The 21,457-nt window shown below is 42.2% G+C and overlaps 2 protein-coding genes across 3 annotated transcripts; one reads left to right on the plus strand and one right to left on the minus strand.

The window, feature by feature from the left end:
- Positions 1–730: 730 nt before the first annotated feature.
- Positions 731–8,746, minus strand: LOC101785542. 2 transcript variants are annotated; one of them, XM_004951187.2, is made up of 6 exons: positions 8,334–8,505; positions 5,560–5,889; positions 3,898–4,053; positions 2,593–2,897; positions 1,946–2,510; positions 731–1,549 (listed from the first exon to the last, which is right to left on the minus strand). In XM_004951187.2, exons 1-6 carry the CDS (start codon positions 8,503–8,505, stop codon positions 1,032–1,034), a joined length of 2,046 nt encoding a protein of 681 aa, XP_004951244.1. In that variant the 3' UTR covers positions 731–1,031. The 2 variants fall into 2 exon arrangements, with proteins under 2 accessions (XP_004951244.1, XP_004951245.1); XM_004951188.2 differs by lacking the exon at positions 3,898–4,053 and having other exon boundaries at positions 8,334–8,746.
- A 4,123-nt stretch (positions 8,747–12,869) lies between these two features.
- LOC101786219 (vacuolar protein sorting-associated protein 29) lies at positions 12,870–18,389 on the plus strand. The gene is made up of 3 exons (XM_004951189.2): positions 12,870–13,253; positions 16,381–16,518; positions 17,771–18,389. The coding sequence occupies exons 1-3, from the start codon at positions 13,122–13,124 to the stop codon at positions 18,068–18,070; spliced, it is 570 nt and encodes a 189-aa protein (XP_004951246.1). The 5' UTR covers positions 12,870–13,121; the 3' UTR covers positions 18,071–18,389.
- The last annotated feature ends 3,068 nt before the right edge of the window (positions 18,390–21,457 follow it).

Genomic DNA, 21,457 nt, shown 5'->3' on the forward strand with positions numbered 1-21,457 from the left:
CATATTGTACATGGTTGGCCCGGATGCTAATCTTCGGAGGCAGGGTTCCAGCTCCGACTTCTCCTGCAGCTCCAGCTGAATCCCTAACAAATAATTTGATGAAAAACGACTCCACGCCTCCACCCCAGGAGCACTAGAAGAAGCCTAGCTCCTCCAGCTCCTCATTTTAGGAGGAGCTGGAGCTCTACCAAGGGGGCTCAGTACACAAGTCACAACGGAGTTGATTTGTATGCTCAAACATATGAATTAGCATGATACCTGTAACAGTCAATACAGTGCCTAGTTACCCTTTTCCCAATTGGACAATGCACATGGTGGCGAAACACATGCTCGAGATAATTGAAACACAGTTAAATGTAGATAAGATACTTGAAACATACGACATATATACAGACCACTTAGCGATGTGGATATACAGACTTCGACGTGCATAAGCACGCCACACAAAAACAAGATATTATACATACAGAATTTGAGCTCGAACCATTGATCAAGCAGGTCCTTCTATCTGCCGGGCAGAGCTCCATGATGCACATTAAGAATATGCAGTGAGCATATCTTGAAGCAAAGTCAAGTTTTGCCGCAAGGACAATCAACAGATGTAACAATATAGTTAATATAGCTCAGACGACTGAGATGGCGATTTAACATGACTATGCCGATAACCAATGTTGATTTTCCAACCATCAGAATGAGCAAGATGCAAGCTACTGAGTCACCCAGTCACCCATGGAATGCAATTACCTCGCATGCTATTATTACTTCACTGATAGTAGGTCGAGATATATTAGTAATACACAACAGAAGATAGTGAGACAGTGAGAGACCTGTGATGTGATGGTAATGAAAAGGAAAATTACACTAGTTACAACAGTTCCCCCAACAACAAATGGCCCAATAGATACAGCACCCGCCACCTAAATTATCACATCTCCCAATGTTCTGTGACCTCTTATGAAACAGTTGCCTGGTTCCGCTGTCCCCCAGACGATATACCATAGCCTATGATTTCGACATGAATAATGTACACTTCACATTCTCCTGTTCCTCTCCCTATTCCAATCTCCTGCAGATCCTAGAGATGAGGTCAGTGTTGCTTTCCTCAACTTCTGCTGGTTCTCATACTCCTTCTCGAGCCGTGCCTGTGATGACACCTGGACTGGATGCCTTCCGCCATTGCCATGGGGTTGCTTTGTATCAAGCATAAGACCTCGCTCGGACCTGACAGGAGAGGCACCATCTTCAATAGGCACAGGCCACCTTATAGTCCCCTTACTAGGGTTATTCAAGCGTGCAGAATCATTCTTCCTGTCAACTATTTTCTTGGTAGAGTGATTGCTCCCATTCCAAGTTGCATCATTGTTACGAGAACCTGATGAGCTCTCAGCTGTACCAAACTGGGATGAGGCCTTGCGGGCCTTCATCACCTTTTCAGATGGTGATTTTGGCCACTTAATTGCTCCATTGCTGTATCCTTGGGCACTCCATGATTCAGTGCTTCTTCTCATATCACATAAGATCTCAGCAGCGCGCTGTATCTTTGGCGATACTGCTTGTGGAAAGATCACATAAGTAAATCATCAAAAGCAAAGTAAACCGAAAATGAGTAAACACCAAATAAATGGTGCAGAAAATAGTACGTAAGATACAGACTGAGGCACTGAGCACCTAGCTCTAGTAATAACGAAATCTTAAGGGCTTCTATTCTTGTTTAACTTGCAAATGTTACATGATAGCAGAAGATGGTAGAATATTGTTAAAAAAAGTATGTAAGCTTCAAAATGCTTTAGATCATCAATATGATATTGAATGTCAGGCCACCAAAGCATTTGTACATCTAGAATATATAGAATAGTGAGCTATAAAGCAAGATACTTCCGACAAATCAAGTTAAATTCCTTAGCAACTACTATTGTCATCAAGATATGGTATAGACTTAGCATACCTTGCGGTGTTTTTAAAAGAGAATGTTCACTGTCATGCTTCTGGAAACCATCTGAAGAGTCACCATGGTCCAGGGATTGCAGTTGCTGAGAACCATTCTCACTCCCAATTTTTCTTGAGTGAATATTTTGTACGAGTGATCCGGAAGTTGATTCCATGCCACATAAATTATATCGCCCATCACATGAACCCATTATAGATAACTTTGCTGCATCCATCTCTTGAAGAAGATCATCAATTTTATGGACAGATGAATCTTCATAATCTAGAGTGAGGTTGCATCCAACCCTCATCCACTGCCACTGGGAACTACTCCTACTCGACCCATGTTTACCACAGTCAACACTTTGTCGATAACCCCCGGCCTGTGAATGTGACCAAGGAAATGGTGGCAAACTAGCTCCATGAACAGTCATGGAAGGCATATAAGGCTTAACTGCAGCTGTGCTCTCACTTCCTGGTGCTAAAAGTGAGTCCAGATCTTGTCCATGGGGAAGTGTTAAACGGCTTAAGATATCTTTTGGAGGACAAAGTGATGTATCACAGACATTGATTTGTGAAGAGTCCTGGGTAGTAAACTTTGAGGGTCAGAAACTTTGAGGCACTTAAATACATGATAATTGGTGTAGTAATGATGATTTTCCTTACCTTAACCAAGGGGGGTGGCTTGTCACCACATTGCTCTTTGATGTCATAGCTAGAAGTGCTTGCAGAAGGAAGTTTAGGGCTCAGGATGAGATTAGCATCTTTTCCATTGCAATAGTCCATATCTGAAAGCATAGAAAACGCTTTTCTGACAGAGACTAGGAGTTCATCTTTCGTACGCAATACCTTCTTTCCTTTATCTCTTCCTAAGCTGGAATACTTGTAAGTACCATCGAGAAGTTCACTCAATGAGAGGTTCTCAATGTGATTTGTGATGTCACGGACATCAGATTTAAGGCCATGTGCTCCTGATTAAACATGCCAATCATGGTTAGTTGTGATGCAAAGAGGTTTGACCAACAATACAATGCACATTCCATAATGAGATATGGAAATAAGTTCTTATTACTGCAAAGATCACATGCCATAAATAATATAGAATCCTATAAGTGCAAAACGGGGGCATCCAGACCTAAATAGTAATAACATTGTGTTGTAACTCAGGACTGCATGCTTCCAAATTAGTTTATGCAAGTAAAAGCATGCAAAAAAACAAAAGAAGTACCATCAACCACCAAAAAAACAGAGAAAAAGTACACATTTTTAGTTATTAGAAATTAGAATGTCGATGAACTCAAGAATCATATCATGCCTATGCCTACTGCCAACCTTTGAGTGGGTGTGAAACAAACTTCAAAGAAAATAAGTTTAATAGAACCACAAGGACAATTGATACCCCTTTTTAGAAAGATTAAACGGAAAAGGAAGTGGTATTATTAGAAAGAAAAATATATCATCATGATTGAGAAGGTATCACCCAAGGTTAACTAAACTTCGATCGCTAGGAGTGAATCCGAAAAATCTCAAAACGGAAAATCAAATCTATGAACCAAAAGTAAACATGTCATATAGCCATGCAATTAACCATAACTGCTAGGAAGTGCATAACTAGATTCCACTGTCATATATTATGAGGACAGAGCATCAAAATATATGATAGGAACTATGGAAGAGCAATTATCTTTGGAGAATGGCACATGATTAGCGGTCAGCAGACATTGATCAACATTACCGGTGCAGCATTGAAATACAAAAGCAAAATATTAGTAAATCAAGAGCTAACCTTCCTATATAATTATTTAATGTCTAAGTACAATGTTTGAGAAAACAATTTGAAGATATTCATACAAAGATATTTTACATCCACTTATCCACTAGGCTCATATGATCATCAGTCAACAAAAGAAAAATAACTGGCAGTTGCTAAGATATAAATGCATGATGTAGATGCAACCAGTTACTACATACCAAGTACGCTGTTTCCCGAGAAACCAGAATCAAAATTTGCTAAACCAGCCTTTGATGAGAAACAATCATATTTTGATCTGACACCAGACCTAATATTCTTCTTATCAATTCTCTTTGCATCAGAAATGCGCTTCTGCTTGAGCAACCGAGATTTTTCTGTGTATAATTAGGATAAGTGCAAAAGTATTTATTGTCAGAATATCAAACTAAACATGTGGATTAAAGCGAGTAGAACAAACGAGCCCTCAGCAGAGTGGACCAATATCAGAAGTGTATTGAAAAAAGAGTATGGCAAGCAATACAATGGACTTGTTAAAAAATAGTGGCTATAAATTTTGTAGGAACAAAATGGCCAGTAACTAGCAGGAATCCAATTTCAAGTATTATTATCAGACGGCATAGCAAAAATCCATTTCCTAATGGGAACACCCTTTGAGATGACCGGCCAAAAACATGAAAAAGGGGTAAACCAATCTTTACTTGACCAGAGCCCACTAAAGCGGTTGATTAACTGCTGTTAGGTACTTTAAACATTTGAATATTATCTCTGGATGTGTATAGTACTATAGTTCAGTTCAAATATTTTAAGTTGAATACATTTACTCAGCAACATTCATTATTCAGTTAAATCATTTTAGTATATTAAGACAACACAACCCAGGCATATTGAAACCATGTCGCAGATGAGTGAGGCAGTGAGCTGTTACCCCAAGCCAATGGAAACATCATAAGAGGAAAACCACTAGGAAAGACCTCCTTAAATAAGGTAATTTTCAAACATTGCATGATAAACTTCATAGGAACAAGAGATATAACGACCAGAGCACCCTCAACAGGCATAAGCAACAAGCCATCCATCCATACTACACATTTGTCTTTACAACATTTATTCCTAGTGTTCATATCTTTTGTATAAACTCATTGTTGAATCTAACATATGTTAGTTAGATTTTTAGTCACCCTTTTCCAGTTATACAAGATTACAGCATCCTTGCAAATCTTCCTGGCACACATTACCAGATGTTCTGAACTGAGACTGGTTTTCTCGATGGGAAGGCGAGGCTTGATGCCACGCCTCTGCGGAGTTATGGCGAGCTCTCTTTCTTGATTAATTCCAAATAACTTGCCATGCCTCTGTACAGCCGGCTCCTAACAACCTTATCTAGTCCTAAGGCCTAATCTATCTAACTAACTGTGGCCATCCAGGCTGCCACACTCATAACAGTTTCTTTGCCACCAAGATTGTGATTTGTGAATATGCCCCAAATAAAACTTTCAATGTCAGCATTGGATATTATGGATCAGAGCAGAGTGTAGGCTTCTCAACTTTTCAGAAGTGAAATTTCTGGTAGAGTAAGAGGCTGTGAGTTCTTCCAAACAAATAATTGAAGGCTATCTATGTAAAAAAAAGGTTGAATACAAGAGAGGCCCCAAGGAGGAGAGATGAAGCAGGAATAGGGAAATCAGCACATTGACAAAATAATGTTGGATCAAAACAAGATACATCTACAGTGCACATATCACTTATATCAGGCCAACAAAGGTGCCTCGTCCCAGTCTCTGAAATCATCATTGAATGCATGCCACGAGTTGTAGAATGAGTTATGGAGAACTGCATCAAAGTGGACAGCTGAAAATGAATAAAGAAACTTAATAATTTACCAGATGCTGCACATTGTGCCAATTCAGGAACATTCTTCTGTGATATGAAGTCATGTCCCTTAGCTTCGGCATCTCTTCCAGTTTGTACTGGCTCAAGCTTCGGCCTTTTTGAACAAGGTGGACCGTCCAACAACTTTATGGTCTTTTTTGCCACTATCTTGCTATCTTGCTTATGCAAGGATTGAATAGCATCATGTCCAACAAAATCCCTTTTACCGTTTTCAGACTTCAAGCCAAAACCAAGAGATTTCTGCATAGGGACTTCCAAAGAAGTCCTTTTACTTCTAAAGGACGGAAAGCCTTCTATATTCTGGCTTTGCTGCTTCACATCTGCCCATGTGTGTTTTTAACAGATCAATCAGCAGTGAATCAGATTATAAAAAAAGAAATAGTATAAATAGAGTAAAACGTTTAGAGAGAGAAACAAATGGCCAAATACTCCTACAGCGTAACAGAAACTTTTGCAAGGAACAGTGTTCGTACTTTAACTTTAGATGGAGAATATAAAGATATTTTTTAACCCTACAAGCAACATACACGAATCAATGTGTCAAAAGAAAACAACAACCAATATCAAAGCAAGCCCCAGAGGAATGCGAAGTTCTATACAGAGCATATTTACATTTCTAAAGGTTACAGGATCCACATGCTCTGACACGTGTGTTGCTTGCCAATCTATCTAAACACTCTATAAAGGGATTTCTGCGTTCGAGGGTAATTAACTCATCACATTATCGACCATCAGAAAGCTTTGTAAAGGAACTTCATGATATTATATTCATGAGAAAATTCACGATATTGTCTACCATTAAAATCCCTCTAAAGGAAATTTGACACATTAGTCTCACAGGAAAACAGCATTGACAACTTAGCATCACTAAAGCAGGGATTTTATATAGATTTCAAAAGAAGTGAGAACAAAGCACATGACACATCAGCTGCACTTTGGAAACTCCCAATAGCAAAATTGCGAAGCAGTCCACAAAAAAACAAAGTCAAAACAAATAGTAAAAGACCCATTAACATCATTTAAGTTCACCTATCTCCCTTGTTTACAGCCAAATGATCAACACATGAAAGCAACAATCCAAGTCCATATTACATAAAAGTATAAGACAGTGAACAAAACCATGCATATAAATATCATAAACCTAAAGAAAAATGGAATTGATTTTCACAAAAAAAAAACTCAAGATTCACAAAGAAAAGACAAATAAACTGCAAGCAGAATTAGGGTGCAAACCAACTACAATGCAGTGATGGCTTCATGTTAAAATTTCAAAAGGTCACTGAGGGTGAGGGCACTGATCCAATTTCAACTGCAAGGAGCTCCAAGACTGAGGGTGAGGGCAGGACTCAATGTCTGCAGCTGAGAGAAAGAGCTGGAAATCCTTTTGTGCAATAATTGAACAAAACAATAACTGGACCCAATGGAAACCTGCTCAATGCAAAGCAGTAGCCAACTTGGAGGATTGTAGTTGCAAATTATGCCCATTACCAACAAAGATAGGCACAGCCAATCATGCAGATTTGAGGATCACAACATAAGTTTCGAAACTGAGACCACTCAAATGAGACAAAAAATGATTCTATTTCAGAGAAGATAATGTGAGTACTGAGCATCTGAACCCATATTTCACATCTCAAAGTTATGGTGCATTTGCTGTCATCTACACCTACCCCATGGGAGTTACGGCCACTACCAAGTCAACCTGTAGCTACCCCATTTGTAGGATAAAACACCTACCAATCATTATCATTACAAAATTAGTGCATAGTGTCATCATTTACATATGATGTCTTGCTCAGCGGGTCAATGCGAATACCAAAGTAATGCATCCATGAAGTAGCACCAAGTTGGCAAGAGCTACCCAATCCAAACAACATAAATAACTGGATGTAATAACAGAAGCATATACATTTCTCTTGTAAACAGAGCTACCAACTTAGTACCAAATTTAAATACGACAAAGATAACCAGCATGGTCCATGCTGCCAAGGAACGCCAAGGAAAAAGCTCCATAAAATCAAACGAATCAACAAAAAAGGCATTGAAAGGGGGAGAACAGGAGTAACAGCAAAGACAGGTTATGTTTCTTAATGACATGCACCACATAAATGCATCCACAACAACAATAAAACAACTACAGATCACCAGAAAACAGGGGAACTAGACAACAAACTGCAAGCACTTAAAGATCACATAAGACACAGAGGACTGTACACACAGCCGAAAGAATTTACAAACCTCCAAAAAAAACGGGAGCACTATGTAATCTATTACAGACAAGCACACAAGCACAGGAAGTACTGCTTAAGCAACCACAAACAAGAGATCAGCCAATCCAGCAAACAAACATCAAAGCCGCAGACATCATCACGGAGAAAGCTCACAAATCTGCTGAGGCGAGTCACCAAACCTATCCACTTGATTTCCCCCTCCCATGTCACAATTCATTAACATACATCTGCAGATACATGATCAATTGACCACAAAACAATCAATCAGGACACAAATGGAAGCCCCGTGTACCCCTCCGCCACAGAAATGGAAATTACTTACTACCACAACACATCACTCAAGCATCCCCACTAATACTAACAACAGAAGCAGCGGGAATTTCAAGTAGATACTAGAAGCAAGCGGACGAGAAGTCAAATCGACTCCCCCATAAACAATCCAACGAAATCACACCCAATTCTTCCGCCGTGACGAATAAGCACCCAACCGCCAACCAACCAGAAGATAAGGAGCGCGGGAAGAGGGACTATACCACCACCGTGCCGCCGATCCGCGTCGGCGCAGCGCCTCAGGACCTCCCCTCCCCCGCCTCCGGGGCCGCCACCACCGACGACGACGCCGTCCACCCCCTCCACGGCCGCTGCCGGCGCCAGGATATTCCCGAAATCCACCTTCGCTGGAAGCGGCAGCTCCACCGCATCCATCCACCGGGCCCCGGAAGGCCCAAGACCCACCGAGACCTCACCCGCACCTCACCGCCAAAACCGGCCCAAATCAGCGCCGTTCCCGGGCGCGCTGGCGGCGAATCGGGCCGCGGGGAGGCGCGGGGCCTCCGATTGGCGCGAGATCTGGCGAGATCGGCGCGGGGCGCGGGCGGCGGCGGCGGCGCGGCGGGGGCAGGAGGAGGGGGAGGGGGACATCTAGGGCTTGGGAGCCGCGGAGGTGGGTGGGGGTGGGGGAGGAAAGGGAAAGGAGGAGGGGAGGGAGCGTGGAGGTATATATAGTTTTCGGGAAAATACAAGCCCAGGGTGGGGGCCAACGGCCGGCTCACGCACTCGCTGCGAGGCGGGGGCAGCGCTGCAGCGTGGTTCACTGGATTTTTTTAATTTCTTTCTCTCTTTTTCCTTTTTATTTCTTTTGTTATTTATACTAGGAAAATTCTTGCTGAGGATTCTGGAGCAGCCGATCCTAGGTATCCGCTGCGACAGGGATTTATGGCTATCCTTTTACATTTTCCTTGTTCAGAAAAGGAATTAATTGCAAGAGAGTAGAATCATCGATGAACAAACAGTTGGATAAAGATCTAAAGATGGTTGAAATTAAGAGAGATAGAAGAGATATGGATAAAATGGAAAAGGCAAAAGGTATCAAAGGAATTAATTGCTAGGGAGAAGAATCATCCATGAACAAACAGTTGGATAAAGAACCAAAGATGATTGAAATTATACAAAGATAAAAGAGATATGGTTAAAAAGGAAAAAGGCAAAAGGTGTTAAATGCAAGAGAGTAGAATCATCAATGAATAAACAATAAGACAAAAGAAGAAGGATAACTGAAATTAAAGAGGCAAAACTGATCGGCTGAAAAAAGCCAAAATATCTTATGACCAGAATAGTATGCTGGTATTAAGTGGAAGAAAAAAACAGAAGGTACACCATGAAAACGAGTAAGAATGCAAAAGGTGCAACATTTTGGAAAACAACCCTCTTGCAATCAATTTTCATGCAGCTGCATCGGAAGATTTGATTTCATAACCAAATACTCTGTCCGTTTCAAATTGTAGACTGTTTTAATTTTTATAGGTACATAGTTTTTGCTATGCACCTAGATATAACATATGTCTATATGCATAGAAAAACTATAAATCTAGAAAAATAAAAATGATCTGCAATTTGGGATGGATGGAGTACCCTACTTAATCACACAACATAAGTAGTGAATTTGAGCACATCGCTATCGAAAATGAACCAACTTAGTGCCAAGCTAAAGGTCTTCTCTGAGTGTAGATGGCTACACCTGCGTGAATTGACGACCTGGCATTCAATGGCACGTCAAAAACATGCAGAAGAATGAGACGATCGGCACGACAATAGCTAGTGACCTTTGACACGTTACAAAAGGGTCATAATATATCCTCCTGCTTCATCTTGCCATGCTCAGAGTTAAGACATGGTTCAGTCCAACCAACTTGATCGGGTCGCCCTAAACACTAGAAAAATAGTGGAGGCATGATACAAATCTTGAATTCGTACGGTGGGATCTAAAATCAGATCAAATTAAATTACTTTAATACTTTTTAACAGAAGAAAGATACTTCTTTTCGAAAGATATCCGATAAAATTAGAACAATACGGGGGAAAAAAATGTCGGGCCGGCCTCACGTTGCACGCACCGAAAACCTGCGTTGCCTCGTCTGAACTGTCGAGGCTTTTGCTGCAACGAGATGAGAGAGATTGTTTCCATAAAAAAAACGAGATGAGAGATTATACTGAGAGCCGTCGCCGTCGCCGTCGCCGTTGGTAAACGGGCGGGCCCGTGCGGCGGCGCGGTGACACGCGTGGCTGGATCGAGCTGCACCTGCACATGCGCGCCGCACGGGCGTCAGAACTCAGGAAGGTCAGGAACCCGCTGTTGGGACACATGCAGGCCGTGAGCTCGGCCTCGGCTGCAGCAGTGCAAGCGTGCAACTCCACTGACCTCACTGCATGCGCATCAGCACGGTGCCTACGTGGCGGCAGCCCCGGTCTGACGCGTGCGCCAAGCCGTCGGCCCTTTCGTCGATTCCAACTATTCAAGATCTATTCAAGCTTTTACCGTAGCTTTTTTTTGCGATGATCCCTGAAATCAAACAAGTTTTCGATCAATCGAGCTTCAAACTGCTTCGATCACCTTGCAGCAGAGGTGAGGTGGAGAAAACAGGAAAAGGGCACGTTCCGGGTCCACGGTCACTCTTGTCTCCTTGCGCCATGGCGCTCGCGAATAGCCAAGCAGGTCCCGATCAACTAACGAAATTTAAAATGGTCCAGAAAACATTTTTAAAACAAAAAAGCGCACTGATTGGAGGAGGAGGGATAAGCCCAGGAGAAAAACCTGCGTACGGGACTGCCGCGGACAACAAACAAGCTGATGTAAGGGGTGACGCCACCGCCCACGCAAGGACTCGCCGACTTTTCTCGGAAGCTGGTTCACTGACTCCGGACCTGGCACGGAGACGCGACGAGCCCGTTCTCGCCTTCGGCGGGTAGCAGTCGATCCTCTGGGGGTCTCTGTCAGCGTGAAAGCGTTCGGAGGATTGGAACAGGTGTGCAAGATGACAAGCGACGGTGCACCAAGGATACGGTGCTCGATCGAGAGGAATACGTCGCGTTTGAGAAAGCAAATCGAAACCGAACCGTGGACACACGGGGGGTTGACGGGAAGTTCATGCACGGGTGGATGGAGCTCAGTCCAGGGGTTACTGCCGGCACACGGGGTTGACGGGGAGTTCCGTCGCCATGGTGTCATGTTATCAGAGAAAAGGTGGTAGGTCATCTTAGGGTTCATGTTTCAGTCCTCGTCAGGTTGGAGGGCGTTAGGCAGGACTAAGTTTAGCCTGAATGTTCAGATATATTAGTAGTATTAAATATAGGCTAATTACAAAATCAATTATATAAATAAAAGTTAATTCGCAAGACGAATCTATTAAGCCTAATTAATCTATAATTAGCACATATTTACTATAGCATCACATGGTTAAATCATGAACTAATTAGGCTTAATACATTCGTCTCACGAATTAACCTTTATTTATGCAATTGATTTTGTGATTTTGTGATTTTCTGGTGTCATGTCATCAGAAAATGTGGTAGGTCATCGTATGGTCCATGTTTCAGTCCTCGTCATGTTTGGGGTATGGTCCATGTTTCAGTCCTCGTCATGTTTGGGGTGTCACGGGATGGTTGGTTTCAGAGATTAAAGTTTAGTCTCTATCATATCGAATATTTAGGTACATAGATTAATTATAAAACCAATTGCATAAATGAAGGCTAATTTGCGAGATGAATCTATTCATCTCGCGAATTAGCCTTCGTTTATGCAATTGGTTTTGAAATAACCTATATTTAATATTTCTAATTAGTATCTTAAACATTTAATGTGACAAGAACTTTAGGTAGTGTTTGGTTGGCTCAAATGTAACGTAATCTGATTACTGAAGGTAACGAATCCCATTACATATGTTTGGTTGCGGTGGTTTGTAATCAATTGACACTGTAATCGAATCCCTTACCTAAATAATATCTATACAAGCTTGTTACCCCTCGTCCCCACCGTAATCAGATATAGCACCCACACAGTAATCTGATTACGTTACCAGAATGCAACCAAACAAAGAGGGCAATCACCTGTTCCACCTCCAAATACACTGTAATCTGATTCCCTTTGTGTTTACATTACCTTAACACGAATCAAACACTATCTAGTCCTGACACCCGCAAACACTATCTTAGTCCTGACACCCGCCCTTAGTCTAGCGCCTGTTGGGAAATTGGGGTGCTAGTTGACCTCTTGTCGCTCTATTCCTTGCTCCTACTTTGAAAAAAAATTAGAAATACAGGACAGGTTGTTCCAATCGATTCATCTCGTGTTCGCTGACAAAAGGATCCCGGAGGATGCGGGGCCTGCGTGCCAGTGACCATGTCACCATGACTTAGCGTAGAGAAAACCGGTTCAGCCGTTTGTGCCTTTGCCACGCGTCTAACAAGCTACTGTTGTGTGCAGCCGTGTTCCGTGGTTCGATCAATGCTATATGCTAGTGGATTTGCAGTATCCAAACATAGTAGAGGAATACTATTCGTTTTTACACGACCATCCCACCAATTAATAAGCACTGTTAAAAGGCTTGCGCCCGTTACTTTGCGTAACCAATGAAGCCCATACGAGCCGTGTCTAGCGGCAAACAAGCCCAACCAGACGCCCTCACCCGGCCCAGGTTTGTCCTGGGCCACAGATGGGCCCACTTTCGTTCAGCGAAGCGAGCAAACTACGAAGGAACACATCGTCAGGCTGACAAGTGGGCCCGCGGCTCCGCAGCCTGGCCCCACGTGCTTGCCTCCCCGTTCCTCGGTTCCTTCCTCCCCTCCCGTCGCGCATCTGAAGCGTGCGGGGTAGGGAGACCGATCTTGTTCGCGGAGGTGTTTGACGGTTTTGACTCGGATCATGATGCGCAGCTAGATAGTGGAGAGCTTGACCTGAGGTGGGGGACGCGGATCGCAGGGTAGAGGCAGGAGACCGAGAGGAAGGAGAGGGGTAAAGGCGGAGGGAGAGGAAGAAGGCGGGAAGGATGGTGCTGGTGCTTGCGCTGGGGGATCTGCACATCCCGCACCGGGCGCCCGACCTGCCCGCCAAGTTCAAGTCCATGCTCGTGCCCGGCAAGATCCAGCACATCATCTGCACCGGAAACCTCTGCATCAAGGTAAGCCTTACCTTCCTCGCCGCCCCTGGCCGGCCGGCTCTCCTCTTCGATCTTGCCATCTCTTTCTCTGTCTTCATGAGTCCAATCTGGCTGCCTGGCGAGTTCGTAGCGCCGTGGATAACAGCGTCCCGGGAGGAACCGTTTTGGTTCTTAGATGGGGTTGGGATCAGCGGCATAGGTGTTCAGTTGGGCAAGCTATGTGCGCCAATTTGGGCTCCCGGGTGGAGAGAGCAATGAGCTTGCAAGGGATTAATTATAATACCTGAGTGTGATCTTGTGATTTCCTTTTTTGTTTAGAGGAATTGATAGTCCATGGACGCCATATTTTTGCGAATTGTACTTCATTGTTGATGCGTTGTCAAAAATCAGTGATTTATAAGCTCATATATGCTTACTGATGTTCAGTACACAAAGGTTGCATCCTACTGTTCAATCATAGAGCTCTCTCTAATTCTTATTAGAAAACTGTCAAGGGAACATTCTCAATTGGAAACATGTTTACCGTGTCTATGTTTACTAGGCATTATGCGGCTATAATACATTGCGGAGTTTTCCTAGGGTAATGAAACTTTGGTGACAACTAGGGTACGTTGTTACAAAGAAACCCTGTAATTGCCTTATTGTCCTTGCTGCTTCTCCTTCTGCAAATATCATGTCTATTCATAGGTAGCTTGACCAAATCATACATTACAGTTGTGGTTATAGAAATTCGTTACTATTATTATTTCATACTCTTAGCATTATGCAGTTGCAATACATTGTGGAGTTTTCCCAGGGAAAAGAAACTTTGGTAACAACTAGGGTACCTAATTACACAGAAACCCTGTGATTGCCTTATTGTCCTAGATGATTTCTCCTCCTGCAAATATCATGTCCATTCATAGGAAGCTTGATGAAATCACACATTACAGTTGTTTTTAGAGAAAATTCATTACTATTATTATTTCATACTCTTATCAAGTTCTCCATTTCAATGGTGAGGTTTTGAAATTGTAACTTTTCAAAATCAATTTATTGCCAGCTCTTCCTTGATAAACTAAATTCTATTAGTTGATTTTTTAGAAGTAAACTGCAGGGAACACATCATTGCTGCTACCGCTAGATTTATCAAATGAAGAACCTATAATATGTATGACTAATATTAATTGTACTATCTAGCTCCAAATGATCAGCTGAAATAACTTTTTTTTTAATTTCATCTTTCATTGTTATTACAATCGTGCGTATAGAAATTTGTTACTACTATTATTTTATACTCTTAGCATGTTCTCCATTTCACACTTCTTAAAACACAAGTTTTCTAAATCAATTTATTGCCAGCTCTTCCTTGAAACTAAATTCTCTTGGTTGATTTTTTAGAAAGTAAACTACAGGGAACATATTTATCGAGCTTCAAATTATCAGCTGAAATATTTGTTTTATTTCATCATTCATTGTTATTACTTATCATAATGTTAGTTGTTTCCGAGAAATTTTTTCTAAAGAAGGAGTATCTACTGAGAACACTGTGCAGGTTTATGAAATGTTACCAAAACCGAGAAGTGTAGGGAAGCCCTATTGGATCTAAATTAATTTATAAAAATAACAGGCATCATGGAATTTGCAGAAAAGCAAATTGGACCGTATTAACCTTTATAAAACTGCACGATGATCAAAGCTAAAAGATGGAAAATTCAAACCCATTTCATTGGAAGCCTTAGTCATAGCCTCTTACCTAAGTCAAACAAATTATCTAGAGATATCATCTATTCCTTGAGAAATTCCAAACCATGAATCAGAGAGTTCTTCCATCATATATTTAGAGGAACCTTGTCAGGAAGCATTCTAGTTATTCTGATAGGAAAGGGTGACTAGTTCCTTGCTTAAAAGATGCTACTCATACTGGTCAAAGAATGGTTACAAAATCAGTCCTCGTCAGTAAAAATGGCAAGGTAATAACTGTAGTGCAGTTTTTTAAGTGATTTTTCATTGCATTTAACTGAACTAGATTACTAAATTCAGATGGACTTGAAATCTTGTTAACTGCTGATGGTTCATTGAGCTCAAAATGTAATGTGTATCCATTCAGACATCAATTTGTAAACATATGGGCAAGTTGGTTAGTACTTATTAACCACCCAATTTTCAGTTCTCTCTAATCTTACTTCTCCAAGAAAATAGAAGGAACTAATTTCATTCCAACTAACATGCCTGTGGATAAGGATAGCTGTAGAGAATAGTGCTTCAGGTCCCATATATTGCTACTTGTTCACTTTCAAGTTTTTGGCATCATATAAGCATGCCAATTGGTTTGGCCTATTTTAAACTTCTCCAGAAACCTGGTTTATCAGAGGTTTACTCACAAGTGATAAATCCCCACGACCCTCCAACTGAAATTAGCTTATCTAGGATCTCTAGTACAAAATGGACATAGGCTTGCAAAGGTTAGGCCCAAGAAGTTTTAAGCTATTTAGCGCCGCCAATGATGTGTTGAATTATCCTTTTGGAACCTAAAATAGACAAAGAACAATTATCTTTCACATATATGGGGTGCATGCTAATAGATCTTGTGCATCAAGCATTGATACACAGGGTTGTAAACACTGACTAGAACTTAGAAGTGTTTCGGGCTTAATCCAGCATACATACTTGGTTAGAAGTTTTTTAAAAGAAAAGGATTTGTAGAAGAAAATTGCATTTCATGTTGATGAAGTTGGTCTTAATTTTGTAGGTTTTTTTTTCAAAGAACAGTAGAAGAATATTGCATTTCATGTTGATGAAGTTGGTCTTTAATTTTGTTTTTATTCTGTGTGGGCGTGTTGGTGGAGTTGTATATCTAGTACCTACTTGTTGTATGATGGTCATTTAAAGACGTGGGCCCATGATGATACTAGTTCTAAGTTCTAGTAGTACTCTTTTTTCAGGGGATGAATGGCTATGCTATCCTTCTCAAGAAGTGTCTGATTTTTTTTGTATACTTTCATGTATTGGTTATTCTTTTATTTTACATGGTAATGCAGTCTTTTAACTTGTCATTTTTTCGAATGGACTTTGAAACTAGGTTGTGGGATTTTCTAATGCGGATTGATGACATATGATTTGTATGAACTGTTTATTCAGACTAATAAATTTCATGATTTCCATCTAGGAAGTCCATGACTACCTGAAAAGCCTTTGTCCGGATCTCCACATTACCAGAGGAGAATATGATGAGGATGCTCGATACCCAGAGACTAAGACACTCACAATTGGTCAGTTTAAGCTTGGGCTGTGCCATGGTCATCAGGTTCGTTTATGACCCAAAATATATGAAAGCTTTTACTTTCATGCCTATGATAATACATTTTATGCATACTCTTACTCCTTGGAATGCAAAGGAAACATATGCTTGTTTTATGATGCGTATAATTTATTTCAGGTGAGATCATGTTTATTAATCTGGTTAATTATGCTTCATTGTTCTATGATGATGAAATGTCACTTTGCTATCTGCATATTTGTGATCCTAGACTGCTTTTAGTTGGATGAAGTTAAATCTGTTATAAATTTGTGCATGTGTTAAGTGATCTCATGTTAGCAGAGACTCAACATTTTTTGTTTCTCTGTGCGTTAGCATGTCATGCCCCACGTAAATTTGACACTTCTTTGCGATACCTCTAACTATTAGACAAAATAGGTTGATAAGATGCATTATCAGCTAATGGCATTAATGTGGCAATGTGTTTCTTAGCTTTACCAGTGGGGGATCCCTTATAACTTTTGTTACAGAATTGCCAAATAAGATGCGTAAAGCACTGCACTCGTATTAATTAAACTCCGTGTTCTAGTCTTCAGTGTTGTAAGGTCAACTGTCTTGTCCTCCAAAATGCAGAGAGTGTAACACTGTAACCAGAGATGTTTCCTGTCCACTGGTTCATTTTTAACAATGCGATACATGTCTTCAATGTCGCAATATGGCAGCATTCAACGCATCTTCAAATGGTCTAGAGTTACATTGAAAGAAAATTTTATTTTCTAGACTTTAAACAGCTCACGTTGTCTTGTGGGTGTCTGAGCGAGCGATCCATTCCCATAGACAATATCCATAAAGTGATTTGATACTCCCTCCTTGGGAACATGAAGCCTGGTCAACACCATAAAGCCAATACACGGTGTCTTGGACTTCAATTCACTTCAGGAGAGCCATGCGCGATGTTGGTTCATTGTATCTGCCAGTGCATGCACCACGTTCTGCACCTTCATTCACCCAACTTATGAACATTTTTCTGCATACTCCATTATACCTTTTTTCACTCTGTACGTCACCGTTTGTAGCCATACAACTTCAGTGGACACGATTAAAGGGCAAGAACTGATTGTAAGCACGTCATTTGCTGATTATGTGGCTATTGAATTCCAGTAGACCAGCTCTACACTGACACTCCTGAGCAGCCCCTATGTCAAATGTTAAAGTCGTGCATGTGGCCATTGAAACATGGACTGTCAAATCGATATTTTCCCTAACCAGTTTCCCTGAATCTGTGTACCATCCATATCAGGTCGTTCCATGGGGCGACCTGGACTCCCTGGCGATGCTGCAGCGGCAGCTGGACGTAGACATCCTGGTGACGGGGCACACCCACCAGTTCAAGGCGTACAAGCACGAGGGCGGCGTGGTGATCAACCCCGGGTCGGCCACGGGCGCCTACAGCAGCATCACCTACGACGTGAACCCGAGCTTCGTGCTGATGGACATCGACGGCCTGCGCGTGGTGGTGTACGTCTACGAGCTGATCGACGGCGAGGTGAAGGTGGACAAGATCGACTTCAAGAAGACGGCGACGACGATGCACGCGTAGCTTGGTTCGGTGCGGGCGTGGAAAACACTGAAAACGGATATGTCTAGTTCCTGTTGCTTTCCCCTAGAGCTCCCTGGACTCTCTTCTTCTTCTCTCCCTACCGGCTGTGCTCGCCTGTTCATGTGCAAGAAAGTGGAGCTGTTTTCACGGATTAGTTGACCAGATTGTCAGGGTGGGTGGGTGGTGTTAAATGTTAAGCTAGCTATGACTTGGGTCGTGTTTTAAACTTTTTATCAGGCGAACCTTGATTTGTCATTTGTGTTTATATATGCAAAATGGAGGAAATAATTGCAAAACAGATCGGTTTGCTTTTGCCGCATCCCATTGTGCGGACTGCTTCTTTCTGATTTTCCTGCTCGGTTCCCGATGCTTCAGTGAATGAATAACGAAGAGGATCACGTAGCATATACTTTTTTTTTTGTTGCAAAAAGAAAAAGGATAAAGGAAAAGTGTTGGTGTGCGGCGGCATTGCCGGCCTCCTCGGCCGGGCCGGGGTGGGGGGGCTCCTAGCGTTGCGTTGGGGAGCCCACACGCCGGCACGGGGACGGGGGAGGCAGCGTTGCCCGTGGCACACGCAAAAGCGCGCTGGACGGCACCGACACGCGCAGAGGCAGAGGAGGTCCGATCCTGTGGCTGCTGTGGGCATCATGTACTCACGGTGGCACGCAGATGCACCAAGCACGACTAGTGTCCCCCGGGGAATCAGCCTCTCTGGGACGCACGGATTCGAAAGAATCTCGATCTGGGTTTCTATTCGTTCGAAAACGCTTGAAATCATTTCGAGAGAACACTTGGTACATCCATCTTCCACTTAACTGAGTATCTCGAGTTTCTGAATCCTATGAATATTGGGAAAAGGGAGTAAAAGTTTCACTAGGTAACTCTAAGACTTATCATCAACGTCGCCTACGTTTCTAAACTCTTAAATGCATAATAAGGTACCTTAATTTGTTTAGTGTGGCAAGCAAAAACAATAAACTTAGGTCTTACTTGCATCCTCTCATATTGTTGATTCAAGCTTTTACAATCTAGCAACCCAAATTGTTCCATGATCCAACGATCCACCAACCCTAGCTATATCTCACCAGCTGTCTCAACTCAACTTCTACCAGCTTGTGTGATTCAACCACCCCACGATCCAGATGTCCAAATAGCTTCCGAACTTCTACAGTCCAGTTTTTAACAATTCATAATTCGCAAGCTCACTTTCACATTCTGTGTTGGAAACTAAATTGTTGAATCATGGAACCCTAAATTGTGGAATCTCACTCGTTGTCTCACACTACCTTCTACCAGGTTGTGTGATCCAAACGCCCCATGGTAAGTTATCCAAGTAGCCGTCCAACTTTACAATCCATGCATAATCTACGAGCTAGCTTCCACAAACTGTGGTGGATCCAAAGCAGGCCTTTAAACTTTTGTGCGAAAACAAGTACAGTCCCGTGGTGAAGCAGCCAACTTCAGCAATCCAATTTTTCTTAAGATATATATAAACAGAGCATTACAATCAACCAGGGCTCTGATAGAGCTCTCTTCATCAGCAGCAGGCGGCGGCATTATTGCGTGCACAAAGAAAAACAAATGTGTACTGGGCCTTTCACTATGCCGGCATCAAATTAGCAAAGAAAGAGTTGCACTTTACTCCCTATGTTCCAAATTATTGGTCATTTAGTTCTATCCTGAGTGTCAAACCCTCTCTAAATTTGACCAACTTTTTTATTAAAAAAATATGTGAACATTTCCACAATACCAAATAAATACACTATCAATGAAATAATTTCATGGTGATTTTGTGAAATTAATTTGACATTGCAGATGTTTTTATTTTTTTCTATAAATAAATTCGACCAGAATTAGCAACTTAAACTAAATTTAAGTGACCAACGATTTTGAACGAAAGGGATATACATACACTCGTCTTACCACCAAGGTGGTTTGTGACCTCTCTTAAACCGCACAGTAACAAAACACTTGGGAAACGAATTAATAAGCATGTGAAGCCCTGGCTGGCCTGGCATCGCACTTTGCTAACGAAAAGCTAAGTGCTTATTACCGTTGGTAATAGGATGCAGCTAGCTGTGCACCTTTCGTCCACCCCACCACGCACGAACGTGTGCTTGCGCACTTTGCTTGACGCCAAGGCGGGCGCGAAAAAGCGCAGTCGACGCGTCAGCGAGATTGCATTACTACAACAATCAGTTGTGTTACTGTCAGTGGGTCTATGCACGCATGTTCCTCGTGGTTTGCCATGTACTCTTCATCCCAAATTACTATTCGTATTTTATAGATACATCATTTTTACTATGTGTTTAGATATAAGTATATATCTAGATGTATGTTAAAATGTGTGTATTTAGAAAATTCAAAACAAAGAGTAATTTGGGACGGAGGGAGTGCTAGTTAGTTAGTATACGGAGCTTGCGCGTGGTGCGAGGGGATTCGGGGAGACACATAGGCGATGGTACATGGGTCCGTATGGGATAATCTTGTTAAATTAGCAGAGGTAGGCCAAGCCACAACAATAATGGAGGCAGGCAGGCAGCTCAAGCAGAGTAGAGCCCCAGCCGCTGCCCCACCTCCATGGCGTCGCTATCGCCCGGCCCGGCCCCCTCGGTGGCTACCATGCACGCTGGCGATGGCACTGACAGTGACAACGGCAGGCAGGGGTGCCCGCGCGTGCTAGAGCAAGGATGGGAGGGGGAGAGGAGATGATCTCCTGCAGCGAGTGACCCGTGGGGGCGCCACGTGTGCCGTGGCTGACTGGCTGTGGCCACGCGCCTGTCAATCTGTCATGCAAGAGCACGGCCCTCATGAATTTTCGTTTAGCGTCGGTAGATTTTGCATATGCTCGTGCTGGTATAAAATCCATATGGAAAGGAACACATGTTGGTAGATTTTCTATATGGAACACTCATGATTGGTTTAGGGGTAGAAAGTCCATCACCACACAAAATATTCTTGCAACGGTTGATTTTGACCTAAGGTTTATATATGTTCTTGCTGGGTGGGAGAGCTCTGCCATGATTCTTATGTGCTTCAAGATGCTCTATCACGTCGCAATGGACTAAAAATATCAGAAGGTAGAATCCCACCGTGTGTTCTAATAGCTCCAATTTGAAACTTCAATTTCATTCTTAGCTAATTAATCTTTTCAAAAAAATAATGTAGGTAAATATTTCCTAGCTGCTGCTAGATATGCAGCAAGACCTGGTGTATTAATCCCATACCGTGGTGCTCGATATCACCTACAAGAATATAAGGGCACTAGAGAACGAGAGACCCCGAGGGAGTTATTCAACCTTCGCCATTCCTCGCTTAGAATAACTGTTGAATGAGCATTTGGTACCCTTGAGAACTGCTTCAAAATCTTTGGAAGCCGGCCATTCT

The sequence above is a fragment of the Setaria italica genome, chromosome I (genome assembly GCF_000263155.2).
Source record: "Setaria italica strain Yugu1 chromosome I, Setaria_italica_v2.0, whole genome shotgun sequence".
NCBI lineage: Eukaryota > Viridiplantae > Streptophyta > Magnoliopsida > Poales > Poaceae > Setaria > Setaria italica.

Excerpts from the sequence above, each read along its gene's own strand:
- LOC101785542 (XM_004951187.2), bottom strand. The coding sequence starts at position 8,505 with ATGGATGCGGTGGAGCTGCCGCTTCCAGCGAAGGTGGATTTCGGGAAT. Across the intron at positions 2,511-2,592 it reads AGCCACCCCCCTTGGTTAAG|GACTCTTCACAAATCAATGT; the intron begins GTAAGGAAAATC and ends TTTACTACCCAG. Across the intron at positions 1,550-1,945 it reads TCTTTTAAAAACACCGCAAG|TATCGCCAAAGATACAGCGC; the intron begins GTATGCTAAGTC and ends TTCCACAAGCAG.
- LOC101786219 (XM_004951189.2), top strand. The coding sequence starts at position 13,122 with ATGGTGCTGGTGCTTGCGCTGGGGGATCTGCACATCCCGCACCGGGCG. Across the intron at positions 13,254-16,380 it reads CCGGAAACCTCTGCATCAAG|GAAGTCCATGACTACCTGAA; the intron begins GTAAGCCTTACC and ends ATTTCCATCTAG. Across the intron at positions 16,519-17,770 it reads GGCTGTGCCATGGTCATCAG|GTCGTTCCATGGGGCGACCT; the intron begins GTTCGTTTATGA and ends CATCCATATCAG.